Here is a 25729-nt window from a genome sequence, read left to right as displayed (position 1 = left end):
AATATGTGAGATTAAGATGCATGTTTTTGGAAGTTCTTTGTCCAACAAAAATTAGAAGAAGGATTTGAAAAATGTTTACATTTTCATCATTTACAGTAGCAAAAAGAATTCATTAGAATATTATTGAGCCAGATTTTTATTTTGTTTGATTTTTGTGATACATACACATTCTGATTGGAAATCAAAATATTATTATGGCAAATATTTGCTAGTAAAGATCTTAACTGCCTTCTGATATATAGTTATTAAGTTATTGTTATTTCAGGGAAAGAAGTAAATTGGGTTATGAGGGGAAAATAGAATAAAATCCATTTTTTGTAGGATTTTGGTATTCCTTTTTATCCCTTTTTATTACGTATGTTTTGGATTGGGTACAAGTATGTCTTTACTATGTGTCTCAATAAACTTGTCTTGTTTGCTTGATTTTTGCAGTGAAAAAAGCAATTGAATTGAAGTCAAGAGGAGTCAAAATGCTGCCCAGCAAAGACAGTAATCACAAAAATTCTGTCTGTAAGTTGGCTTCGTTGCTATCTTTGTAATGAGTGTGTGTGTGTGTTTGTGTGTTCCATTTCCATTAAAAGTATGAATAAGGAGATAGAGATATGGCGTGGGAGGAGGTCTGCTTATGCGATCAAGCATCCGATCCCATCATGCCTTATTGCCAGTGCAGGAGGAGCCTGGGATGCCAGGCTGCTTGTGCAGCAGCAAGTAGCAAGCTTCTGCAGCTGGGAGCCCATCAGCTGAGGAGACTCCCAGCTGCCGGGGCACCCATGTGTGCCCATGTGAGGGTTCTCCCAGCCAAAGGATCACAAGCTTCACGTTCAATTAATGTTGTGACAAGAACCAACCACAAAATTCTTAGACATTACTTGTGGAATTACTTTGTGGCTTAAACCTTGTTTTATGACACCATTAATTGCTTTAACTGTAGTTCGTTACAGCTTAAGGTGTGATTAACTTGTTAATCATGTCCTAAATATAATGAATGGCAGAGACTTTATTCTTTTCTGACTTTGGACTAACATGGTTAACTACTTCTCTCTACATAGGAGAGAACAGTTATGGTTATTTCATTCCCTTCTTTTGTGATGTTTTCCAGTTTTCTTGAACAGAAAAGAATTAGGCAGTACCTAAATACACAATTTATCACCTCTGTGGCTAGTTAGTTGTGTTTTTGTAGTACTGAACATTCGCTTAAATCTTCATTCAAGTTGAGGGTTTTTTTATTTTTAATTTTGTTTGTTTTTCAAATCAATGACTTCCATAATAGTGTTGAGTCCTTTGGGGAAGGGAGAAACAATCTGTGTTCTCTTAGGTAATTTTACTCACCTGTTTTAAGTACTTACCTATACTTTGCTTGTATAAATCGACACAATGCTAAATGGTCCATGAAAACAAAGGCATGTCCTCTTCAATACTGCATCAAACATGACATGTTGTCTGTACTAAAGGCTTACTAAATGGGTGAGTTAACATAATACAATTTTGAATATAAGTGATGAATAAAAGTCCCTTGAAATTCATCAAAAGATTATCAGGTTTTTCATTTTAGTTCACTCAGATGTTTCACTAAAAATATTTTTAAAACGAAATACTTAAAAGTGTGTACTATTTCTTAAAATTGCTACTATTACTGAAGTACCTTACATTTCTCCCACAGAGTTTAGTATGCATGAATAATCCCTAGGCTCACAGTTAGGGAAAAAAGAGAGCTATTTTAAGGCAATGATTTTTGCTATGTCAACTTAAAAAACAAATGACTTTACAGATTCCGTATTGATTTGTTGTTACACGTTTAGATGAATTGATAGCACATGCTGAGTTACTCAGCTGTTGAAGCCAGAGTGGCTAATTCCCAAACAAAATGCTGCTGCTGATTCAGTAGTAATGATTTTTTTCTCTCCCCTGCCCCTTTCTTTATTATTTACTATGCAGTGGGGTAAAATTTTATTCACTAATCTTTAAATAACACTTCTGCTTCTCTCATGCTTCATTTTTACTACCATTAAAATACTATTTTGTTAAACCTATATGGCTACTAAAAATTGGGCACTTCCATTAGTAAAAAGATAGTTTGTTAATAGGGACTAATATTTCACTGAATATTTGCACTCTGTGTGTCACTTTTAATCTGTTTTATTTTTGTCCCAGCTATAGAACAGATTAGGAAAGGCCTTTTATCTATATAAATAATAGATAAGTATTGAGGAATGAATTGCCAGCTGGTGGGCTGAATGATACTACAAAACTGGTATAACAACAATTGTATCTCATTCACTTCACTTTGCTATTGTAAGAGACGCTATTTTGATGATCCTTTTTTATGAAAGTTAAGGACTATTAAAATACTATTACCAAATAACTACTGACTTCCTGTTTTTACTACATTACTACTTTACTACTTTAATATAAATCTTTAAAAATCTCATCTTTATGATATGGCTTGGTTGGTTTTATTTATTTATTTTAGTGGGGGAAAGAAAGAAATGGATCCTAACAGTTGTCTGATTTTGCATTTTTTTGAATAGCCATTTTTACCTTACTTTATATTACTTTACACCTTTTTCCCTTCACAATGAGCAAGTGAAATTCCACCTCTTTTGAAGAAGAAATTGACATTTTTGCACCTGTACCCATTTATGAGTTAAATTGCTGTCCAGAAATTCTGCCAAGGAGACATTGTTTAGTATTTTTCATCAACAACTTACAGAAAGCTAAGACTTAAGAAAAGTCCACTGCAGGTGACTTACGAAAGCTGTCTAGTTCAGTGGAATCCTACAAAATGCATGTTTCATGCTATTTATCTAAAATCAACAACAGCTTCTCAAAGAACTGAATTAATATTGTTTTCTTTGTAGACTTGCTTTTCAATGGTACGCTATCACAGTAATAAGGATTCTACTCTGAGTTTATAAGGTAGAAAAATAGTTTTGTAAGGGTAAATAATGATTTGCAGTCTAAATACAATGGAGTCCAGTACATATAAGCATATAATGGTTTCTGTGATAGTGTGTCTCGATCTATATAGTATATTACATATACCTGCTTTGCTGTCAATATGCTTTTGGTTCGTACTGATGTACTGTGGTAAAAAAGATACCATCCTCCTAATTCTTCTGCTAGGATAGTCCTATTCAGTTAGGGTGAAGTTGTTACACAGGTGTGCAGGTTAGCCCATATAGAACAGCTTGTGAAACTGAAGTTTAGGGTACTTTTTGCAGTCTGTCAGGTTAAATCAGAGCTACACTGCAGTTTAGAAGATATCTCAAATATTGAGGGAAGACAAGTTTTAGCATGAACTCTGTGGGGGTTCATTTACCCTAAATAGCAATGAGGGCCTTGTTACACGTTACACTGTGAGCTGCACAAATTATGATCAGTGTTAGTGCTAACTCAAGTTTGAAGAAGTCACATTCAGGCCAGCAGGGGCCTGGAGTAATGAAAGGTAAGAATACCCCCCATCTCCCATTCTGGGCTATCCCCTTGTCCCCCTGAGGCTTCCCCTGTCCCTCCCATCCCCAGAATGCCTTCTTCCCACACTGCCTATTTGTAGCTGTCCAGCTGTCTGTCTTAGGGGAACAGGCATGGAAGGGTTAGCTGTTGCTGCTGGGCTGCTCCTCTTTTGGGAACTGAGCCCACCCAGAAAGCAGCAGCAGCCAGGAAAGCAATTAACTCTTCCCTGTTTGCTCCTTTGAAAGACAGCCAGGAAGCTACAAGTAGATGGAGGACAGTGGTAGGGATCTGGGATAGTGAGGCAGGTGGGAGGAAGAAGGCAGTGGGCCTAATCTAGGCCAGCAAGGAAATGGAAGGGGAGGGTGGGATGTTTACACTAAAGCACAGCCTAGAGTGGTGCAACATGAGCCTGATAACATATATCAGAGAGAATCCTGCTCTAGAGTGGTATAAGTGAGCTGCATAATGAGCACTTAAAACAAGTTTCACGTGTTAATGTGAGGACAATCCAGGTGTTAAGAGCTCTAGGATACACCCAAAATTACAGTATGAGGACCTTATTACATGGTAATTTTGAGTGACTCCTGTAGCTCTTAGCTCCTGAATTATCTGCATATTAACACCTTAAAGTAATTTTAAACACTTGTTATGCAGCTCAAAGTTATGCCACTCCAGGGCAGGATTATCTCTGAGCTGCACTACCCAGTTCCTGTTCCATTAAGTCCACTCGCCACAGATGTGCTGGCCAAGCTGAAGTTCTCCCGTATCCCATGATCTCTCATACCCCTGCCCATAGAGCCTGTCCTGGTTCATCAGCCCTTTAGTGGTAACTCATAGATATAGTTCCTAGTCCTGCATCTGCTCACATACGTCTCTCTGTGGCAAATGACAGCTGTGCAGGTAGGGGACAGGTAGAGAAGGTTTCTAGACTAAGGATGTAACTGCTTCAAACACCAGGGCTAGGGACAGACATTCAAAAAGCCTGAGACCAAATTGATTCAATCTTTTCAGGTTAGTCTAACCTGCCTAGGTTGAATCAGTTTGCAACTGTGCAGGCATTCCCTCTGGTCTGAGGAAATGCAGCTACATGCCTGCAGTCACTCAGGCTAGAAGCTGGGAGGTGCTAGAGCAGCCCTCCCTTCCATTCGACAGTGCTGAGTTGGGGTGCGGGCATGGCCAGGTCCTGGCAGAAGGCTCTGATTAGGGAGCCATTTAATACCCACCCTGCCTGCACCACTCCAGGCTTTTCCCCACTTGCTGCTCAACAGGTGGGACTGTTGCCAGCCCCCAGCCCCCAGCTAGCATTCTGTGGTAAAGTGGGGCTGTGCAGGGCATGCATGCATTTGTTGCTGATACTGAGCTTTTCAATCTCCCCCTCCCTGCTTCTTCCTACTGTCTGCAAACCTGACAGGCAAGGAAGCCTGGTGGAATTACAGACACACGCACACAGACACCTCTCAGCATTAGCTAGCCAAGGGTCTGTATGGCTAGAGTCCATACTGTGGGAGATGGGAGGAAGTGGGGATCCCTGCTTAAACAGCAATGGTGAGGTGGGGCAGGGGGAAACCAGGCAAACCTTGCTGTCCCTGCAGTCTCCACTAGAGCTCCAGCTAGGGAGCAGGGGGTCTGGACCAGCTCTGTTCTCTGGAGCAGAGACCCCTGCCCAGCCCAGCCCAGCCCAGGGCTGCAATGCGTCTGGGATGCTGGGGGACTCTGGTTTAACTTAAACCAGGAAGGGTTCTGGGACAGACACTGCATTAGTTGGCTTGACCCAAATCAGCTAAGTCAGATACTACATTCAACCAGGTTTATCTTAAACCAGTTTTAGACATTTTGAAACTGGTTTATGTGCACTGAAATTATGTTCTGTTACAGGTTTAAACCAATTTCTGATCACTTAAATAGGTTTATGTGTAATGTCTGTCCCTAACCCAAACTAGCACTAACATTGATCGACATGTATGTGGTTCACAGTGTAAGATGCAACAAGGCCCTAAATTTACAGAGTACCCAAGCTAGCTCAAATATCTATAATGCTGTTTTGGAATCTGTAGTGTAGACATACCCTATGTTTGAGATGTATTATTTTACAACTAATACATATTTAATATTTGTGGGGACAATAGAGGACTATACTCCGTCCATGCTCAGAGTGGGGAGTGGAATTGGACAAATCTGGGGAGGAAGGAATGGATCTTTTTTCTGACTTTAATAATTTAGTAAGTTAGTAATTTTCCAGCCATATTAATGTTTTACTGAATTGTCCCCATGTGTTGCAAGCTGGGGGTAATTGAGGGGTAGTCAGAAAGTGGACTACAAAGTTACTGCATGGGTCTTTGAAGATCCAATAGGTGTAAAGACATTTTTTTTCTGTGGCAAGATAAATGCCAATCTCTAGTAGAACCATGCAGAAAAATCTTGCAAGGAAAGGTTGCTAAATTTTCCTTACAAAAATAATAAATGTATTAAATTATTTGCTTTTGCTGTATACAGAGCTGATCTAGACAGTGATTGAACTAGAAAAATATATCCTTCCCAGTATTTATAATATGCCTTGGGATTGTTGTATAGAGTGTGATAGAAAAATACTATTAATATTTTTTTTAAAAGATGAAGTACATGAAACTGTTTAAAGGAGAGTTGTTGTGACAGTCCTGTCACTACTAATAAATTAAAGGAAGCAATGTAAAGATGAAATTAAGTGATCCTACAGCTATGAAATACCTTCTTACCTAGCAAGCAGGTTTTCCTTTTGTAAAGCTCTTCTTGTCGGTCTTTCTGAGCAAGTGCTAAGTTAAAAACAATAAAGAAACAAAAATAACATAAGTCTACCTGTTTCCTTGACTGGTCTCACTTTCAGTTAAGCCAAATGAAGCAAAATCTAAAACATGTTGGCAGGCCTCTGGCTTGATTTTCATCTTGAGTTGAACAGTAGTGTTTCTGAGCTCTTGTAAAAGCCTAAGGGGGCTTGTTTGCTGAAGTCTGATGCTCTGTTGATCAGTTTTCTGTTGCCCTGGAGGTCACTATTTCAGTCACCAGATGCAGTTACCTGTTTGTAACAAAAAGCCACCAACGTAATACAGTTCTGCCTCCTCATACCATTTACAAATGTGTGTGTGCATAAGTCCAAACCCAAGGATCTCCTATGACAATAAGTTCTACCTCATTTTGAAAACTGTCATCTCTTTCAGTCTTCATAATGCATTGCAATATTATGGAGGAAAACAAGTAGTGACAGTTCTTTTGTGGTTCACTACTAACATATCCTAGACATTTATTGTATCAGTGAGTCTAGTGTGCTCGTTTCTTGATAGGTCATATGAAATATAGATTCTCAGAAGTACAATAGAATCTTTGTCTAATACCTTTTTCAGAAATACAAGGTATGAAATTGAGGCCCAGATCCTTAAAAGTATTGAGTCAGTGGGAATGAGTTGTCAATATGTTTAAAAATTTGGGTGTAATTGAGGTGGGGAAGGGGCATTTGTGTGGTCATGCTGTATTGTACTTCACTAAATCATAACCCAAAGGAACTCAATTTCTCAATATGGGTCTGGGTACACACAATCCTAAATCCCCAAATGGCCATACATAATCCTAAACTCTCCAGGCAGTCATGAAAGATGTTTTCCATAGTTTCAAATCCCAAAGCTTTTGAAGGAAAACATTTTTTTAAACTGATGTTAAATCAGGCTTTTCTGTAAATGAGCATAGAAACACCCCATGACTTATTGATGGATTAATTACAATGTCAGGAAAACAATAGGCTTAAATAATTAAGATTCTAAGCATAGAGAGTCTGTAAATATCTCATTTTATTTCAGAATGCCCTTTTTCCCGAAATACTGAACATATGCTGTGCACTCAGTCGCTGAGATCATTTCCCATGAAAGAAATCTAGAGCAATATTAATGTATCACTAGCATTCATGAGCTACAGAAAAAGGAGCTGATGCTGAAAACATGTCTATTATTAATCTGATATATTAATTGAATCATTTATATGAGTAAAGTTTACCTACATGAATAATTGTTTCTGGGAACAAAACCTTAACCTAGGAACATTTTTGCTATATGTATTCAGATGCTGAGATGCACATAATGTAACATTCTATTATATCACTTACTGTTTGTCTAATGAAGGATTAATGTCTCCATTCCTCATTTTTCTGTGTGGCATTGATTTTACTATAGAGTAATATTTGACAGTGGGGGAAATAACTAAAGCATTAACCTCTAACAGTTGCATAAAGCTTTAATAAAGCAAGAGGGATAATTATCCTTATCTACTTTGTTCACTCATAAAATGTAATAATACAGAGTTGCCCAAGTGTTAAAGATTTTAGTTTTCTCAACAAAGTTACATGTCCCTGTGTAATAATATTATACAAAGCTATTTTACTAGATTATATAAATTGCTTCATAAATCAGGTTAGTAAATTATACTTGCTGTTTCTAAATAAGCCTCCATCACGGCAGGAACTGAAATATCTCTTGAAATGCTATGTAAAAATCTTTCTGAGAAGAGAACTGCTGTCTGAATATATTTGTGGGGAAAAAAATCACTTATAACTGGAAGCAAAACAAGGTGCATCATTAATTATATAATATGTCATTTGCATATATAATTTCTAAAATAACCAGAAGAAATTACTTATTAAAATATGTAAAATGAGATGTAATTTGAATTATAGATGGATAGGATGAATAGTAATTCAGACAGGGAGTTGAAATTTCTATTAAATAGTTTTCATACACAGTTATGGAGCATTATTAATTATCTAAATTGAGCATCTCTTTTGTAGGCTAAATTGAAATGAATTCTTTATTTTGAACATCAAAACCACAGTGACTCACAACCTGTTGTTTAGCTGAACTCTACGCTATCTATTAATATAAATTTTTAAGTAAAATTCTTTAAAATTCCATTTATTGGCTAACTACCCTTGTCACCTCACTGATGACATATAGTGATGCAAGAAATTTTACTTTACATACAGTTTTCTCTTAATTTTCAAAATTAAGCCCTGAAAGGTGTAAAGTAAAGCAAATATATTGACAGATAAATTCTTTTAGGCTTATGCTTTTCAGAAAAAAATATTTTAGTGAGCATAGGTGACTGACTTCTAGAACTGAAAAAAAAAGCTTGAGAGGTCATACTGAACTATGGAACTTGACAATATACCTTGAAGTAGTACTGCAGGGTGAGCATATTGCTTGGGTAAAGTCTCTTCTACATGGCCCTGCTTAACTGCTACAGAGGCTAATCCTTGTTGTCTTTATAGAAAAGCAAAGGACATAATAAAATTCAGTTGGAATGCCAGCTGTGATGAATTGAAGTCCGATCCTGTTTGTCCTGTTGGGCTTTTGGCAGAATTTTCCTTGAATAGCTGATTGCAGTGCTAGTAAGAATATTTTTCCCCACCAGAAATGCTGGTTTCTTAGCAAAAAATTGAAACTCATTATCATCATTATCCTACTGTTGCTACTAAGCAAATCTTTCAGCTGAAAAATGAAGCAAAACAAATGAAAAAAGAAAATGATCAGAAATTCCCCTTTAGCAGAAATTCCTCCATTGGCAGTTGCTGTTCTCATGCCACAAGCCCCATTCTTCTCTATCATTTAGACCAGGTTGTCCAGCTTCCAGGCAGTAAAGGGCCACATGACACACAAGCTGCAGTCCCAGAGGCACATGAGGTATGGGCACCGGACCAAGAACTGCTCGCCACTTGGGCAGCCCAGTATGCTGCCTGCCACTACCACGCACACAGCATGGGAATCCTGCCTACCTCTTTCCCAGTCATGCCTGCCATGTGGGCAGCCTGGGCCTCCCTGCTATACAGTGCTCCCATGAGTCTCATTACTGTATTGATCGAGAAAGAATAACTTGAGGAACCTCGTCCATAGAAAAGAATGGGGTACAATGCACCTGAACTTAAACTCTCATTCGAGAGAGACTTCTTATAACAAATTTCATTCAATGAAGAACATACTGTTTTTAGATCTCCAAATGGTATATCTTTAAATAGCCCTAACTGATAAGTAATATTGACTCTGTCTCTAGCTTCAGACCAAATAGATGGTTATGTTACTTTGTTTCCCCCACTGTAATCTATAATATATGATGAGCTTGCTCCCATTTAGAATGAGACTGTGAAATTTACAGAATTACTATGATGAGGTCTGTTATTAGCTTATTATCCTTTTAAAGGCCTAGGTGAGACTATAGCTTGCAATCCAGGATTACTAAAAAATATAGCAGAAGAAGCCACAGAAAGACAACCCAAGAATGTGTGTGAGGAACTGCTTTTTGTTGTATTGTGTCTTACACACAAAAGGTACCCAGCGTTTTTTTGTTCCGCTGCAGTGAAAATTTGTCATCCAGAAGCCAATTCTAATTTCTATCACTATGAAAAGCAATGTGTCAGAGTTTTCTAATTTAATACACCTGTATCTTGAGTTTCATGAGCTTTCTTGGAAAATAAAGTGTATGTGTTCATGGATGATGTATAATATTTTTTTCTTTTTCTTTGTTTGGAATCACCCCATTAGAGGTGACTCCAAAGGTAAGAGGTAAACCAAAGGGCAACATATTTCCTAACTATCCATGAAAGAAATCAATACAATGTCTTAATTGTTTGCATTATAAAAGAACTAAGATATGATGAAGCACCTAACGGACTACTGCAGATTATTTTTCAATAATTTTATATAATCCACTGCCTTTTTTTAAAAAAAAGCATATACTGTGTTAAGAATAATATGTGTGAAGACTACTCAAGGGAGACATCAGATACAATATAAGTTCACGTGCGATATGCATTCAAGATAAAGTAAAAAGACTTACATGTTCCAGATGAGGTGCAACAGTGCCTAATTTCCAGTTGCCTAGGCCCAACTTGCAATTCAGAGTTAGACCTGAAGATTCCCAATGACTTGCAAGACTTAAATGATTTAGAAACCTGCAGATTAAGGAAAATTACTTAAATCTAAACCATAGGAAACATTAAGTACAAATATGTGTATGAATTCACATCTATAACTCTATAACAGGAGTTTAGTTATCTTAGTGAAAGCTGGTGCCATTTTGCATTTGAGATCCTTGGTTTATATGCCAACAAATGTTCTTTTACAGAATGGAACAGGGTTTGGTGTTTCTTCTTTGAAAGGCAGGCACTGGAGGAAGAGGGGTCATGTGCTATGTGATTGCACAGGATGCACACGATTTGGGTATACTTCCCTCAGTCAAAAGGATTTAAAACCATGCTTTCTTACATCCCCAGAGAATGCCCTAACCATCAGGTTTATAGCCTAAATTGGAAGAGTATTTCAGCTCTTTCTTGAAACATTTGAACTCACTAGGTTGAAACTGTGGCACCATGTAGAAACATTTGAATCCACTTACTCTACTACTTTCAGGGTGCATCTACAGCTGCATTTACTGTGCATTAAATTTACTGCACAGTAAGTTACTGCTCAATAAGTGGTTTTTAGGCCAGCATCTACACGTGCAGGCATTAAAGTGCAGTAACACTGTGTGTGTGGACTGATTTGGGACCCAAATGATACAGGTATCAAATTTATGCTCAAGATAGAGTAAGTCACCATATTTACTTTGCAGTACAGGTGTGCACATGTAGACACATGCCTGTGCTATGCAGTAATTTTTGGTTATTGTGCAGTAAATGTGCACATATAGATATGCCGTGTGAGATTAGATCTCCTAACTATTATTGGATCGAGCTGCTTCACAGACTTAGGAGGTTGTCCATCTACTGTATTTACTTGAATCTAAGATGACCCTGAATTTAAGATGATCCTCCAATAATTGGATTCCACACCAAAAAAAAAAAAATTGGTATTAGTTTTATAAACAGACCTACTAACAAAAACTGGAGCAATACAAGTAAGTCATGAGTTCAACATTAGCTTCAATTCAACTAAAACATTAACTTAATCTATATTAGGTTCTGTCCAGAACCTGATGAGTGCTACTTATTTCTTAGATCCTACAATTTCGGACTGGTCACTTTCCTATGCATTCTCACTCTCATACTCTTCACTCTCTTCACTGTTCTCATGTTCTTACTCCTTTTCCCACAACACATTATCCTCCATTCCATTCATGGCATTTGATATAGAGCACTTCCTGAAGACTTTAATAATGGATTGTGAAGATATATTGCCCCAAAAAGTAAGAATACATCGGCAAAGCTGTGCTATGGCTGGTTTCTTAATCTTCCAACCAGTTGAAAGCACATGGTTCCCTGCCAAAAGCCAGTTCAAGTACTGACGTTATAAATGATCCTTAAAGAGCTTATTCACTATGACATCCAGTACTTGTAGTTGAGCTGTCATACCAGCAGGTATGATTACAAGATCACAATTCATTAAGTGAATTCTTGCTTTCATGTCTGGTGATAAATGCCATCTGAATGAATCTAACCCTAAGATTCCTCTTTTTTTTTTTTTAAGCAGTGTCCCAGTTCTTCATTTCTACACAACATCTAACCAGTCATGCATCAGTTTGTATGATTTCCATCCTTGTTTCTGACACCTAACCACTATTTCTGGTGGCAGCTTTTCTTTTGGGAGAATTTTGCATTTCAAAATCACCTGGAGTGGCAATCTTTCCTGTCTTCCAATACAGTTAAAATCACTGTAATTCACAACTTTTCATTTCCTGTATTTCTAATATTTATAAATTTGATGCCTTTCTCATGAATGGTGACATTGTTCAGCATGTCTAAACAGACTGGAGTCTCATCAGCATTACCTATCTGACCAGCAGGTAATCATGAGTTTTGAATAGCCCTATAATGAACTGCTCATAGTCAACAAGTTTTTTTTGCTGCAGCCTGATAGTAACTTCTGTGCAAATGATGTTCTTTGCTTCAGGGCTAAATCACTAGATTGCATCATTCAGATACACTATCTGCTACTTACTATGAATTTTTGAAGGGGAATGTTCAATTCCTTCATGTTCAAGAAAAGAGAAATGTTTAAGAACTTGCTTATCAATTTTAGGAAAGTGACATTGTTTTGGACCCCTAAATGTTTTCCCCGGGGACTTAGCATGTGGGAGTGTTCCTTTTAATTGTCTCATTGATGAATATTTGCTTCAGTAACATTATATTTCCTTCTTGCTTCGCAATTATTTGTTTTTTCAACATAATTCATAACCTTTACTTTAAAGTTTGTATCATAGTTGTAGCTCATTCCTTTTGGTATCTTCACATTTGTACTGCTCCTTTTTTTTTTTTTTTTACATAGTTTGTCATGGGAGTTTCCCTGCCACTGCTCGCCCCACAGAACTTACCATACACTTTTATTGTTTTAAATTTTTGTTAGACAGTGGTGTTCAGGCCCTGCAATGTGCAGCTTTCTTGCTAGTCTGCTGGGTTCTCCCCTGCCACCTGCCTCTCCACTGGGTGCCTTGCTGCCACTTGCCTAACTGCTGTTGGGGGCCTCATTTTATGCTGATTTTTTCCTTGCCGCTGCTGGTTGGAGCCTTGTTCTGTGCTAGATGTAGTCTGACCATATGGAAATCCCAGGAATCCAGAATATTATCCAGGAAATCTAGGAGTTAGCTACTCCCACCATCCCCTGCACTCTCATAAGTCATTCCACACCACTCTGACTCCTGGCCAGACTGCACCCCGTGCCTTTACATTTCCAGGATGCCTGGATGAGCCAGGCAGGATCAGCCTCTGAAATCCTGGACTGTGCTGGCTAACCTGGGACAGCTGGTCACCCTAGCTAGATCCCTCACTGGCATGCTCATGCTGGGTCCCTGTCACATGCTGGTTCCTTAGCATGCACATTCTGGATCCCTCATCACTACTGTCAAGTCCCTTGCCACCACACAGTAGGTGCCTCCCCTTGTGCTGGATCCTTTGCCTCTACTGCTGGGGTCTTTACTGTGGGCTGGATTCTTTGCTGTCACTGCTATGAGTCTCACTGCATGCTGGATTCCTCCCCACTGCTGCCTGGAATCTCACCATGCATTGGGTCCCTTGCCGCATGGGTGTGAGGGGGTCCCTTGTCACTGCAGTCAGATCTCTCCTTAAAGCCTGCAGGCTACCTGGCAGGTCCCTGGGGGTCCCTTCTGCCTGTATACTGGGTGACCCTGGTGAGATCCCTCTCTGCTGCATACCTGGCCAGCCTCTCCCCACAGTATGATGGGTGCTTAGCAGGCAGGTACTCAAGTTGTTCCCAGCTGCCCGGCTGGCAGGTGTTGAGGCAATTCAGCATGTGCTGGCCAGGATCCTTGCACACAGCTTGAAATAACCTGGCAGGTGCTGGACAAGCATAATCCCCACAGAATGTGGGGTCTCTGGACAGCATGTGCTGAGTTGCTCTGAGCTGCTTACCCAGGCATAGGTGCTAGAGCAATCTGGTACCCAGCAAAGGATTCAGCCAGGCTGCCAGTGTGGGATGAGTTGCTTCAGCACCTACCAGCCAGCACTGGGCCAGCAGCTCAGTGACTCAGCACGTGCTGGACAGATACCCTGCATGCTGCAGGGATGGTGCCTGGCTGGTGGCTGCTGGGTCATTCTAGGCTCCATACAGGGTCATTCCAAGCTGCTGCCTGCCAGTATGTGTCCTCTGGCTGGAAACTTCACAAGCAACTCAAAATCACCTGACAGGTGCTGGCCAGGCACCAGTCCCAAAGCATGCAGAGTTTCTGGCTAGCATGTTCTGAGTTGCTCTGAACTGATGCCCTAACAGCAGGTGGCAGAGCAACTCCCCACATACTGGCCACCTGGTTGGGTCTCTGTCTGTGCTGGGATGCTCCAGCACCTGTTCTTCGAGCAGCAGCTCAGAGTGATTCAGCACATGCTGGCTAGAAACCCTGTACACTGCAGGGACGGTGCCTGCCTGGTGCTTTGTGGATCATTTCAAGCTGCATGTAATTTAAAGAACTTTTAGATAGTTTTATGTATTTGCAGTTGCAGAGAATTAGCAAATTTTCAGGCCAAACAGGCAGGTACCTAGTGAGTTCTAGGTGAGTTCAGAATTAAGCCTCCATTAAATGTGTGCATGCATATATATGTCCATATCTGTGTCTGTGTGTGTTTAAGTGTCTAAAATATGCCTTAATCATGTGGACTTATTTTAATATTACCCTAAGTGCCTGCTGCAGGAAAAAGGCAAGATTACTTGTGAGGTACTTAATGAGTGACAACTGATTTCTAGTTTACTCAGCTACATTGTTTCTCCTGTACCCAGAAAGGAGGAATCAAGAGGTCACCTATACTTTGAACAGTATAAAAGTTGGTAACTATTTCTTTAATAGGACACATGGAAGAAATTTCTGACTACTTCATAACATATCTTGGATATAAGAAGGGAGTAAGGTGGAAAGAAAATTTGGGTGGAAAAAGGTTCGGCTCAGTTTAGGAGGACTGGAGAAAGTCTTCCATTTATGAAGGGAAAGTGGACTTTAGTGGAAATGGGAAAACAGAGTTGAGGTACATCTTTGATGAAAGGGATGTGGGGAAAACAGAACTGAGGTAAGCCTTTGATGGGGGGGGAAGATCTATGGAAGAAGAGTGGAAAATAAAAAAAAAAGCAAAACTGGGAAAGTTCGCAAAGAACAAGCAGTGAGGAAGGTTGTAGGAAAAGTAGAGACATGGACAGAATAGTAAGAGAAGGTGAAGAAAAGGTTTCATATGCCTTAAGGGTTCACAAATTACATTTAATCTAAATTCCTACAATAGTCTGATATTTATGTACCCCTATGTTATTACATTTCTTTAATATAGCAGGCATATATGAATCTCAGAATATGGCAGGGAGGGGAGGGAATACAACCTTGATTTCATGGAGTTTTGGGTACTAAAAGGGATAGTGAATCTGGCTCCAATACTTTTTGCTTATTGTACTAGCAAGAGATAAAGACAGAGGTCACATTGGTGGATGTCACATAACCTAAGTGAACAGATTTATTTAATTGCCTTGACATAAACAGGGAAATAAATCAATTATTGATGCAAGGAGAGGGAATCATTTATGCTCATCATTTGACAACTGAAATCCTGTATTTGTGCCAGATACAGCACCCTTTTGTTCAAACCTTGATTGTTCACATATAAATGTTAGATTTTTAAAAATATAAACAAAAATATGTGTAAAAATTAGGAAGGTATAAAAAAGCAAATGCATGTTTTGGGTTTTTTTGTGGGGGGAGGTTGTTTGTTCCCCCACCCCTCAATCCCTGATGTCAGTATACATGCTAGGTAATGTGCTTTCAACAGTTATTGCCATTTTAGATGCACAGTTTTTATGACAAAGGCAACAAACAGATGTTCATTTCTATTGGTGGAAATCTACCAGAAAACCTTTCCAGGAGAGAGACTGTACAGGCATAGAGACTGCAGCTGCCCCCTTTCCCCTGCTATCTTTCATGCACCTGAGGTGATCTTGGTCTGGGAAGCCATGGGGGGCTGCTCCACTCCTCCCAGTACCCAGGGTGAGTGGAGTGGCAAGAAAGATTTCCCACACCCTCTCTAAACCTTGGTCTGGGAAATGGGGTTGGGGAGGAGGAGAACAGCCTCCTCCACACTACTTGCAGTATTTTTTCCCCAAGCCAGGCAGTAGTTTGTTTTCCTCATTTCAGATAGGCAATACCTTGGGTATGTGTTAAATACCTCACTTGATTATCTTCTAGTTAATTCATGAAATTACAAAATAAATTTATATCAAATACTGTAATAAATACAGATATGAAAATGACAAAACTGAGGCAGATTCACACTAGCCACAAATAAAGATTAAAAAGCATTGCAGTAAATCTAATTTAGGGAATATCCATGCATGTTACACAGTGAATCCCAAAAGCAACCCAGTTTGAGTGAGCCCATAACATAGCTTTATGTGATATTACAAGTGATAACATGAAATAGAGTGTTTCAAACTCAGCTCTTAAGAAATGTTAGAATGAGTCTGAGGTTTGGTTCCCTTGTGCTTATGCTTAATGACAGTCCTGCCAATGAGTCTGCAGCAGGGCGAAAACTACAACCTATCTTTTGTTGGTTCCATTTTATCCTACTTTCTAGATTCACTTAATAAATAACAGAAAAACATTTACTATGGATTTTTTTTAAACAGTGGTTGAAAAAAATCTGTGTCTAAACTTTCCATTTAATGTTGGTTCAACAAAATCGTGAGCTGTTCTGGGTGAGCTGTAAAACCTCAAAACACTGGCACAAAAAAACCAAACAAAAACAAACACCAAATAACATAACTATAAAGACTTGCATAACAATTTTTCAATTTAGAATCCCCTCTAGACAAATAGATTCACACCATTACTTGCAACTGCTTTAGCTGAGGAAATGTAACAATTGTATATCCAATAGAAACACAGCATTTTAGACCTCATGAAAAAGAAAGGCATGTGATTATTAGAACAAAAAGATGCATCTCCTCTTCTTACCATTTATCCTCCTTTCTGCCTCAAAATAGAGAAAAATCCTTTACCCTTTGCCGGTGGGATCTGAGGTTCAAGGTATGATAAGAGAAGAAGTGGATGAAGATAAAAGTTGCCATTGTAAGTGATCAGCCCCACAGCAAGAAGTTGTGTCTTCATCTTTTTCTTAAAATAGATTTATCTCTGTTCCTTACAAGGTAAAGAACAGGAAAGATGGCAAAATAAGGGGTGTATTTTTTCCCAGTAAGTGGTAAAGAACAGTTAACAGATGAAAATAGAAAAGGATTTGCTTATTTATTTAGCTGTGGCTTCTTGGTAAGTACAGATTCAAGCATCTGCACCCACCCTACTCCTGATCTCTGAGGTATTTAGCATCTAGTTCATTCATCTGCACTTTCCACTCCAAGAAACATCCAAAACTGGCTAAGTCAATTTTGCAAGTGACAGCAGTTCTAGAAATCTATTCTAAGGCATGGGCAGAATGTTTTTTTTCTGTATTGTGGGGGCAGGTGTCATGGGGAGGAGGGGTGTTTGTGTATATAAATTTTCACAGATTCATAGATTATTAGGGGTTGGAAGGGACCTCGCAGATCATCGGGTCCAGCCCTCCGGCTCTAGGTAGGAAGTCAGCTGGGGTCAAGAGACCCCAGCAAGGTGACTGTCCATTCTCCTCTTGAAAACTCTTGAAAGTCTCTCACATTTCCAGGCAAATGATATACCAAATAGAGCATCTCCTATATTTTATGAATGGCAGTCAAGTACCCTTGTGAATCCATATCCCAAATTCCTTTTTCTGTTAAAATCCCCCCTAAAAACATTATTTTTGCAATGTTTCAGTTAGTATGCTTAAAAGAACAAAAACCTGAACAGTTACTTGCACAAACCTTGTGTGTACTATGACTGCATCTGCTCCCATGCACAGTCTCATCCCAGTCCTTTCTTCCTCAGTGGAAATTGTGGGGTTGAGAGTGACAAATACATTGCCTCCACTGAAGAATTATCTCTGTTTCCCCTTGGGTGTGTAATACATAGATGCTGAAGATGGAGTCACAGTCCCTTCTGTTTGATCCAAATGTGTAGGCATGCGCAGTTTGTGGTGCCACAAATCTCTGTAGCATCACAAACCAAACACATTACATGTTAAATGTTTGCAGCTCTGCTAATTTGCAGGGCCAGAGCAAAGTTTGCTACCACAATTTCCTGGTAACAAAACAAAAAAACCAAAACAAAAAAAAAGGAAGAGGAAAAGCAGTGTAAAGCACATCAAAGTGACATGCACTAGGACAAATGCGCTGTGGAGCCCCCCATGTTGAGGCACCCTATGCCCCAGCCAGCCACTCCCCAGCTGGCTGGGTGCAGTGTGCCTCAAGACAGAGGGCTGAAGTGCAACCTGGGCTGGCTGCTCCCTTTTCTTCATATGCGTCAGCATGGGGGCTGCACTGTTGAGCCCCTGTACTGGGGCATTTAGAGTAGATGGGGTTGCCTACTCCCCCATCTTGAGGATCACTGCACCCCAGTGATAAAGCTGCAAATCAGCTGTGCCCCAGCTGGCTGGGGTGTACGGTGCCTTAGTGCAGGGGCTCCACAGCACCTGCTCACCTATCTCCTGTGCTGCTTTCTGGCTGGCTGGGGCTAGCCTGCCAGCTAGCCCTGCATTGAAGCACCCAGTGCCCCAGCCAGCCCTCCCCACAATAGCACATGGAGCAGTAGGACAATGTGTCTCACTGGAAAGGGATGTGAATTGCAGCATGAAATAGCAGAACAAATTTGTGCCATTACTATTTGTGCTACTGCAAATGCATGCCCCTGCTCATGTGGACGGGGCCTTAGTGATCAATCCAAATTGTTTTATTGAAGCATAAAAGCAACTTTGGGAAGCTTATGGGCACAGATCTGTAAGAAGCTGTGGAATACCTAGTAAAAGCAGAAGTCAAGGTTGTACTGAGAGTATGGCTTCCAGGAAAGTGATTGATACTCTGAAGAGCTGGGAAGGTACATCATTCAAATTATTTTGAAATACAGGTATTTCTAGCATAAATGCAATTCAGGTATTTAAGAGTAACTATGCCTATGTATGGACTTGCATACTAAATATTTAAACATTTCTTGAGGATTTATAATAAATCAATATTTTTTTATCAAAATAGATGATATATAATAACTGCATCCATTAAAATGTACATTTAAAATTATTTGAAGAAGAAAGAAGAGTTAAAGTTACAAAAAGTGCTTTCCTTTACCCTACCTTAATTCACATTTCATTTGTTATAATGTCTTCTTTGCCCAGTTAAAAATTTTATGCATAGAGCATTACCCTATAAATACATTAAATGACAATTAAGTTATATAATACATTTTTCAGCATCCTCTCGGGTATAACCCTGTTATCTCATTCTATGCTAAAATCCAGTAACAAATATTTTATAGCAAACACAAGCCGGCTCTACACTCAGATCAAAGATGACTCAGATCATAAAACCCTTGTACTAAGTTTACCATGCCCTCTAGGTCATTCAGACTGACTATCAAGGCCAAGATTAAGTTCCATATCAAACAACTACGTACAGCATGTATCTGTCCCCAAATAACAGAAACAAAACCTCTTATTTTTAACTTCCTACAGGTGGTGAAAATTCATCTCTCAGAAAGGTTAATAACTGAAAAATTGCTATGATGATGATGTTCTTTTCCTCTCTCCTTTTCCAAAAGTTAAAGGGTTGAAGTGAATTTAAAGGTTAATTGCAAAGCACTTTATGCATCTTCCTGGTTGTGACCTTGCAAGAGCTTTTTGAGCTGCAAGAAGGAGAGAGAGTTAATTTCATGATGTAGGTGACTTCACATAGACTGTTTTGAAGTATTTTCCTGCTGAAATTTAAATACTGATTTTAGTAGCTTTTTCATAATATTATTCTTGGAATATGATTTCTTTCCTTTTTAAAGGAATACAATTCTTTTTTTTACCCATGTCAAAGACAACCCACAATAAGAAGGTGAAGAATACTGTTAGAAACCAATGGATTTTACCATAGGACTCCAGCCCTTTTTTGAGTTTGAGGGTATTGCATATTTTTTCTGATATTAAAATGAAGAAAGAGCAGACTGGTATGAGAGAAATTTCTATGTGATCTATCATTAGCCTTCTCTACATATATTTACACTGAATATATGTAAGCATGCCCCTCAGATTTATGTTTGCATAGTGCAGGTAGAATGTATCTTCTCTTTAACATATTTTTTTCAAAGGACTGGGTGTCATCTTTATACCACTGCAACATAGTCCCAGTCCATCAGAAGAAAATTATTGTTGTATGAACATGTTAAAAAAGTTGACACACATGCTTCGTAACTAAGGTGAATTCATACATAAAATCCAAGGGCTCCCCTTTTCGTATGTTGGTAGCCCCTCAGGTTCTAGTACGTCCTGTATCGGCTATCACTTAATAGATGGACTTTTTAAGGGTTTTAGTCATTCAAGAGCACTTCTTACACCTTTCATTTTTTTCCTGTCTCAAAATTTTGTGAATCTGCTTTCCTGGTATAGACAATCATTTATATTTATATATATATTTATATTTATAAAGCATATGTAGCTTGTGTCTGTGCATGAATGTATACATTTCTCTCATAGAATCATAGAAAATTAGAGCTAGAAGGGACCTCGGGAAGTCATCTAGTTCAACCCCCTACTCAAAACAGGATCGTCCCCAACTACATTATTCCAGCCAGGGCTTTGTTGAGCCAGGCCTTAAAAATCTCCAATGCTGGAGATTCCACCACCTGTCTATGTAACCCATTCCAGTGATTCACCACTCTCCCAATGAGAGAGTTATTCCTAATATCCAACTGAAACTTCCCTTGCTGCAACTTGAGACCATTGTTCCTTGCTCCGTCATCTGCCACCACTGAGAACCATCCAGCTCCATCCTCTTTCAAACCCCGCTTCAGGTAGTTGAAGGCTGCTATTAAATCCCCGCTCAGTCTTCTCTTCTCCAGATTAAATAAACCCAGTTTCCTCAGTCTCTCCTCAGAAGTCATGTGTCCCAGGCCCCTGACTATTTTTGTTGTCCTTTGCTGGCCTCCCTTTATTTAATTAATTCATTAATTTATTTATTTTATTTATAGCATGTATGTCTATACCTATTATATATAAGCACATTTATATATAATAGGCATAGATGCATATGCTTACATATACTTTAATAAGCCTACACATATTCATATTAGAAACAAAACAAAAAAATCCAAGGGCCTATTTCCTATTCTGTGTATGTTCATCCCGAACCTTTTAATACATAAAACCCATCTTAGTGCCTTTGATTCAAGCAATAGCCTCTCAAGATTGCTTAAGATCCATAGATATTAATGGGCTGCTTTTTTTTTTTTTTTTTGGTTAGCTATTCTAATGTGACCATGACACACATAGATGCTGTCTCTTGGAATCAGCCATGTGTTCATTATGACAATTACCCATCTTCTGTTTCTTGAAAAAGATAGTCAGCCTATGACAAAAGGCATCCAAGTGCTATTGCTGCTTGAACAAGCAAAGGTGCCATCATCTGAACGGACATGTCATCACACTCACTGAACCATCAAGTTGAAGGAGCAGGGCTGTATTACTCTTCCTCAGGGACTCTTATCCTCATGAATTTCATAAACTGTAAGACTTGCACCTTATGATAATGCTGGAATTTTTGACAAAATTAAGTCACCCCCAAGAAATTCCTTTCCACCTTGGACTGCGTGCAAAGCAGGAATTAGTGGGTGGAGCTAGTTGTCTCAGAGTCACCACAGATGTGGTACCCAAACAGATTTGATGGACTTAGACTTTCCACTGGTGTGCCTTCTTACAGTGTTTCGTTTCTGTCATGTACTAGTTCTGTAGTGTATAATCCTTTTAGATGGCTGTTGTGGGTTTTTTGTTGCGGGGGGGAGGGTTGTTTTGTTGGGGTGGGGGTGGATTGGAACAGAATTCATAATTAGTTGTAGAACTCTTGAACCTGTACCAGCGCCATTGTAGATTAATAAGAATTGAAAACAGAGTTCTTTAAGTTAAAGTACAAAAAGTCTCAAGAGAAAAAATCAGTAGCATACATGTAATTTAAACAAAATTTTCTTCCTAAAAAAAAGTTTGCGAAAATTGTGTTTCTTCAGTTTTAACAGATCAACTATAAATGGGGAAATTGAGTTAATTTCTGGATGCCAGCACATCTGTAAGGGATTATTTTAAATGAGACTTTTTATATCAAATTATATATTTATATCAATATATTTGATATAAATATCATGTATTGAAGGTTATTGAAAATAAGATGGTAGTAGATAGAAACAAGGCATAATTCTTGATTGTTGTATTACCTAACTGCATATCACTAAAAGTTTTATGTATTCCTGGTAAATAACTTAAAACATTTGTTTCTTTTCTGTTCTATAAAGGGTACTTTTGGGGATCTTTCTAAGTCTTTGAATTAATATTTAATTTTCTAGAAAAAGATATTAAATTGCATTCCTTTTGAGACTGCAAGATACCTAACCAAAAACAGAGTGGGTTTCATTAGAATTTGTTTAAAATGCAGACCTGAGAGGTACTCTTTAAGCCAGGCAAATTCAAGAGTAAGGTACACTGCAGTGAAGTAGTCTTTTCATTCCTGATATAAACATTTTGAGCACATGAAGACAATCTAAAGCCATAAAGGGGATCAGTACTGTTTCCCCTACCCTCCACCCCCAAAAAGCTATTCATTCCAAATCAGTGCCTTTGTAGGTGATAATTTGTGGGTTTTGTTCATGTATCAAGTCTTCATCTAATAAACCAGAATGCTGTACATGTATTTCAGAGTTCAGGGTGTATTACATTGGAATGATGAAAAGAGAGTATTAATCATTAACAAAGTTTAACAGTGTGAAACATTTAAAAAATGATGTTGTACTTAACCTATAATCCAAAGTTCCTCAAATTTAATGCCCTTTATCCATCGAGTTTGAGCTTGGATCAGGCCCTGAAAGAATATGACTTAAATGTAGAATCCAAGTTTCCAAGCATCCAGTATGAACATGGTATGCTTATTGTATGTATTATGACACATGCTTTTAGGAAAGTAGGTTTGGATTATTGATAGGCACATGCTAAATGTTTTGGAGTTTGATCAGTGACTTCCAGTTAGGGTGTCCTGGAACTGTGGGGTGTTGTTAGGTCCTTTAAAGGATCACTGCACAATATTAGCACTGTTAGGTTTGTGAACACCTACACGATTCGCAAGATAAACCCAGAGATTTCAAATAAGAATCTATAGTGTTAAAATTAGCCAACTAATGGGAGATTCCTTGAATCTAAAAATGAAGAAAACCACAGATCTAGATGTTTTGCATGAAACGCTTGAAATTATCTTTTTTTGTTGAAATCCCAACACTTTCTGCTTCTAGATAGTCTAGAAATGAAACAAGAACAAGAAATGAAACAAAACTTTAGAAACAAAACAAGACTTTTCCATATTTTGGCATTTTGGCACTTCCGCCACTGGCCATGTCTAGACTTAAATATGGGGAAAGGTTTGAAAATTGGGTGTTTGGAGGGAGTGGGAGAAGAAGAAACACCTCTTCTTCTTCATCCTCTAAGTGAATTGAACTTCTCGAACCGTTCAGAGTGGTTGGGTCCAAATACAGTTTTGAAAGATGCCAAAATAATTTTCTTTTTTGAAAAGTAATTGGGTAACTCATAGCATGAATTGGGCAACAGTTCTCAGGGAGCACTATGGCAGCCATTTCTGATCAGTTTAAACAAATACACTAAATTAACTGCTTTTGCCCTGATGACAGAGGGGGACATTTTTCATTCTCATGCTTTTAGATATTAGAGCTGGCATTAGTTAGTAGTCCTCCTGCCTTTATGAACAAGAAATTCACCCATTAGAGAAAAATTATGAGGAACTAGGGATATAATTTTAAAATTATATTGAATCTCAGTACTCAGTAGGAGGCTTCATACATTTCTATTTAGGAGTATTGCCTCCCCTGTCCATTTACAATTAATGAAGAAAAACAAAATGGAGACCTTTGAGTATTAAAATCTCCTCTACCTGCAGTGTTAGGTCATGAAGACTACCGTGCTGAAAGATATGAATTGAAAGAACTGCATCCAAAAAGGAGTACTTCTGAAACTGGGGATCACTGAATACAGCTGTGTATGAGAGAGAATGCAATCATGTACTCAGGATCAATGAGATTTCCAGCTAAAGGTGTACTCAAATTGTGTGAGCCCCTGGGGAAAAATATAGGATATATTAAGTTCAAAGCAGTGGGGGAAAGTATTCTCAAGTGATAAACTGGTAACTTAATTTGCACTGTCTTAAATTGTTTAATTTCAAGTGGACTAAGAACATGTAAAGAGCAAAAAACATTTTTTCTATTTTTCCTGAGGATTTCTGGAATGCATTCCAAAATGATAATTCTGCCACCCTATAAGTATGGAAAGTATATTCTAATCTATATTTTTGCTTATGTTTTCTAGTCCGGAATAGCAGGGAGAAGGCATAATCCTTCCTTTTCCTGCCTCACTCCATCAAATTTCTGTACCCCCTGTTGAGAGCCTGTGTCAGCTTTTGTGTAAAAGTCCAATATGAATTGGAAGTCTTTGAATATTCTTCCCTTTTGCTTATCTTATGAACATGCAATATGATCATCACTTTGACTATTTTTTATCATCACTTTCTCAAACACAAAACAAAAAAGATGGTATAAATAATTTTAATATCATTCAGTTAAATTTTCCTGCTGAGAAACAGCAAGCAGTTTTGGGTCCTTAGCAGTACTGCCTGGATCTACAGCAAATAATTTATATTTTAAAGATTGATTGTACTAGTAATGCAACTTGTATTAATATCATTAAAGCAGTATTCTAGAAATTAGTCCTAATTTAAGTATGACCTCAATACATTCCTTTTAAACCTATTGATCATTTCCAAAAGAAATAACACAAATTCATTTTCCTTCTTAATATATTTTATCTGTTAGCATGAGAAAAGTAACAAATGTTGTATAGGTTTCAAATACTTTAATCTGAAATACATAACAAGTAGTGCAGGCTTGTAAATGAGTTTTATAGCAAAAGTGAATATATTCATTATAATATTTACATTTATTTGATAATCTTATGCCACTAAAATCTCTGTAAATTCTCTCTGTATTGCTTATGATTGGACAAAAACACACAACAACAAAGAAAATCAGAAAGAAAATTAAAATATATTAATTAATCATGGCTAATCACATCAGCACATTGCCCTTACAGATCCATGCCTATCCTTATTCTGGTCAACTAAAAAGGCTATCCTAAGCTTGTTACCCTGGGGTGGCATAAAAGGTCATTAGATGATGATAACCTGCAGATACCAAGGATCAGGGCTTATCACTTCACTTAGTGGAACTAACAATTCTTGAAATGGGAAATTAGGCTCATTTCCAGAAAAGCCCCATTCAGTGTTGGATGGCTAAGCTTTGTCTTGCCCTCCAGAAATTAAATTTAATTCTTATAATTCTGTGAGCTGATATAAAATTGCTAGCAATTCCCATTGCTACAAGAGAGGAATTTCCAGTGTGACTTGGTAACAGATTTCGGGGCCTTGTACATCAGTTTTCCATTTTGAGAAGAAATTAATTATGCAGGGTCAGGCATTTTATTAGTGTCATTTGTTTATAAAATAAAAATAAATCCTGTTACAATAAGCAGTGTTGAGACTGAACTACATATTAGTGTCTCCTTGTTTCAGACATTTAAGGTATTGGCGCCCTGCTGCAAGAAACACCTGCTTTAGGCTGTTTTAGGGCTGGGTAGATTTGTATCTTTTAG

General features: G+C 38.3%; 1 protein-coding gene across 1 annotated transcript in view; it reads left to right on the top strand.

Annotated features, from left to right (window-relative positions):
* Nucleotides 1-25729, top strand: part of CSMD1 (CUB and Sushi multiple domains 1) — a 2270760-nt gene that overhangs the window by 1363522 nt on the left and 881509 nt on the right. Inside the window, exon 7 of the mRNA XM_090033387.1 lies at nt 433-510. Within this exon, the coding sequence (XP_089889513.1) occupies nt 433-510 (78 nt within the window). The remainder of the gene's footprint in view (nt 1-432; nt 511-25729) is intronic.

Source organism: Crocodylus siamensis, chromosome 1, assembly GCF_052110815.1.
Source record: "Crocodylus siamensis isolate JL-2025a chromosome 1, ASM5211081v1, whole genome shotgun sequence".
Classification (NCBI taxonomy): Eukaryota; Metazoa; Chordata; order Crocodylia; family Crocodylidae; genus Crocodylus; species Crocodylus siamensis.
The sequence above is the reverse complement of the archived record's forward strand: the minus strand, read 5'-3'. Positions and strand labels throughout refer to the sequence as shown.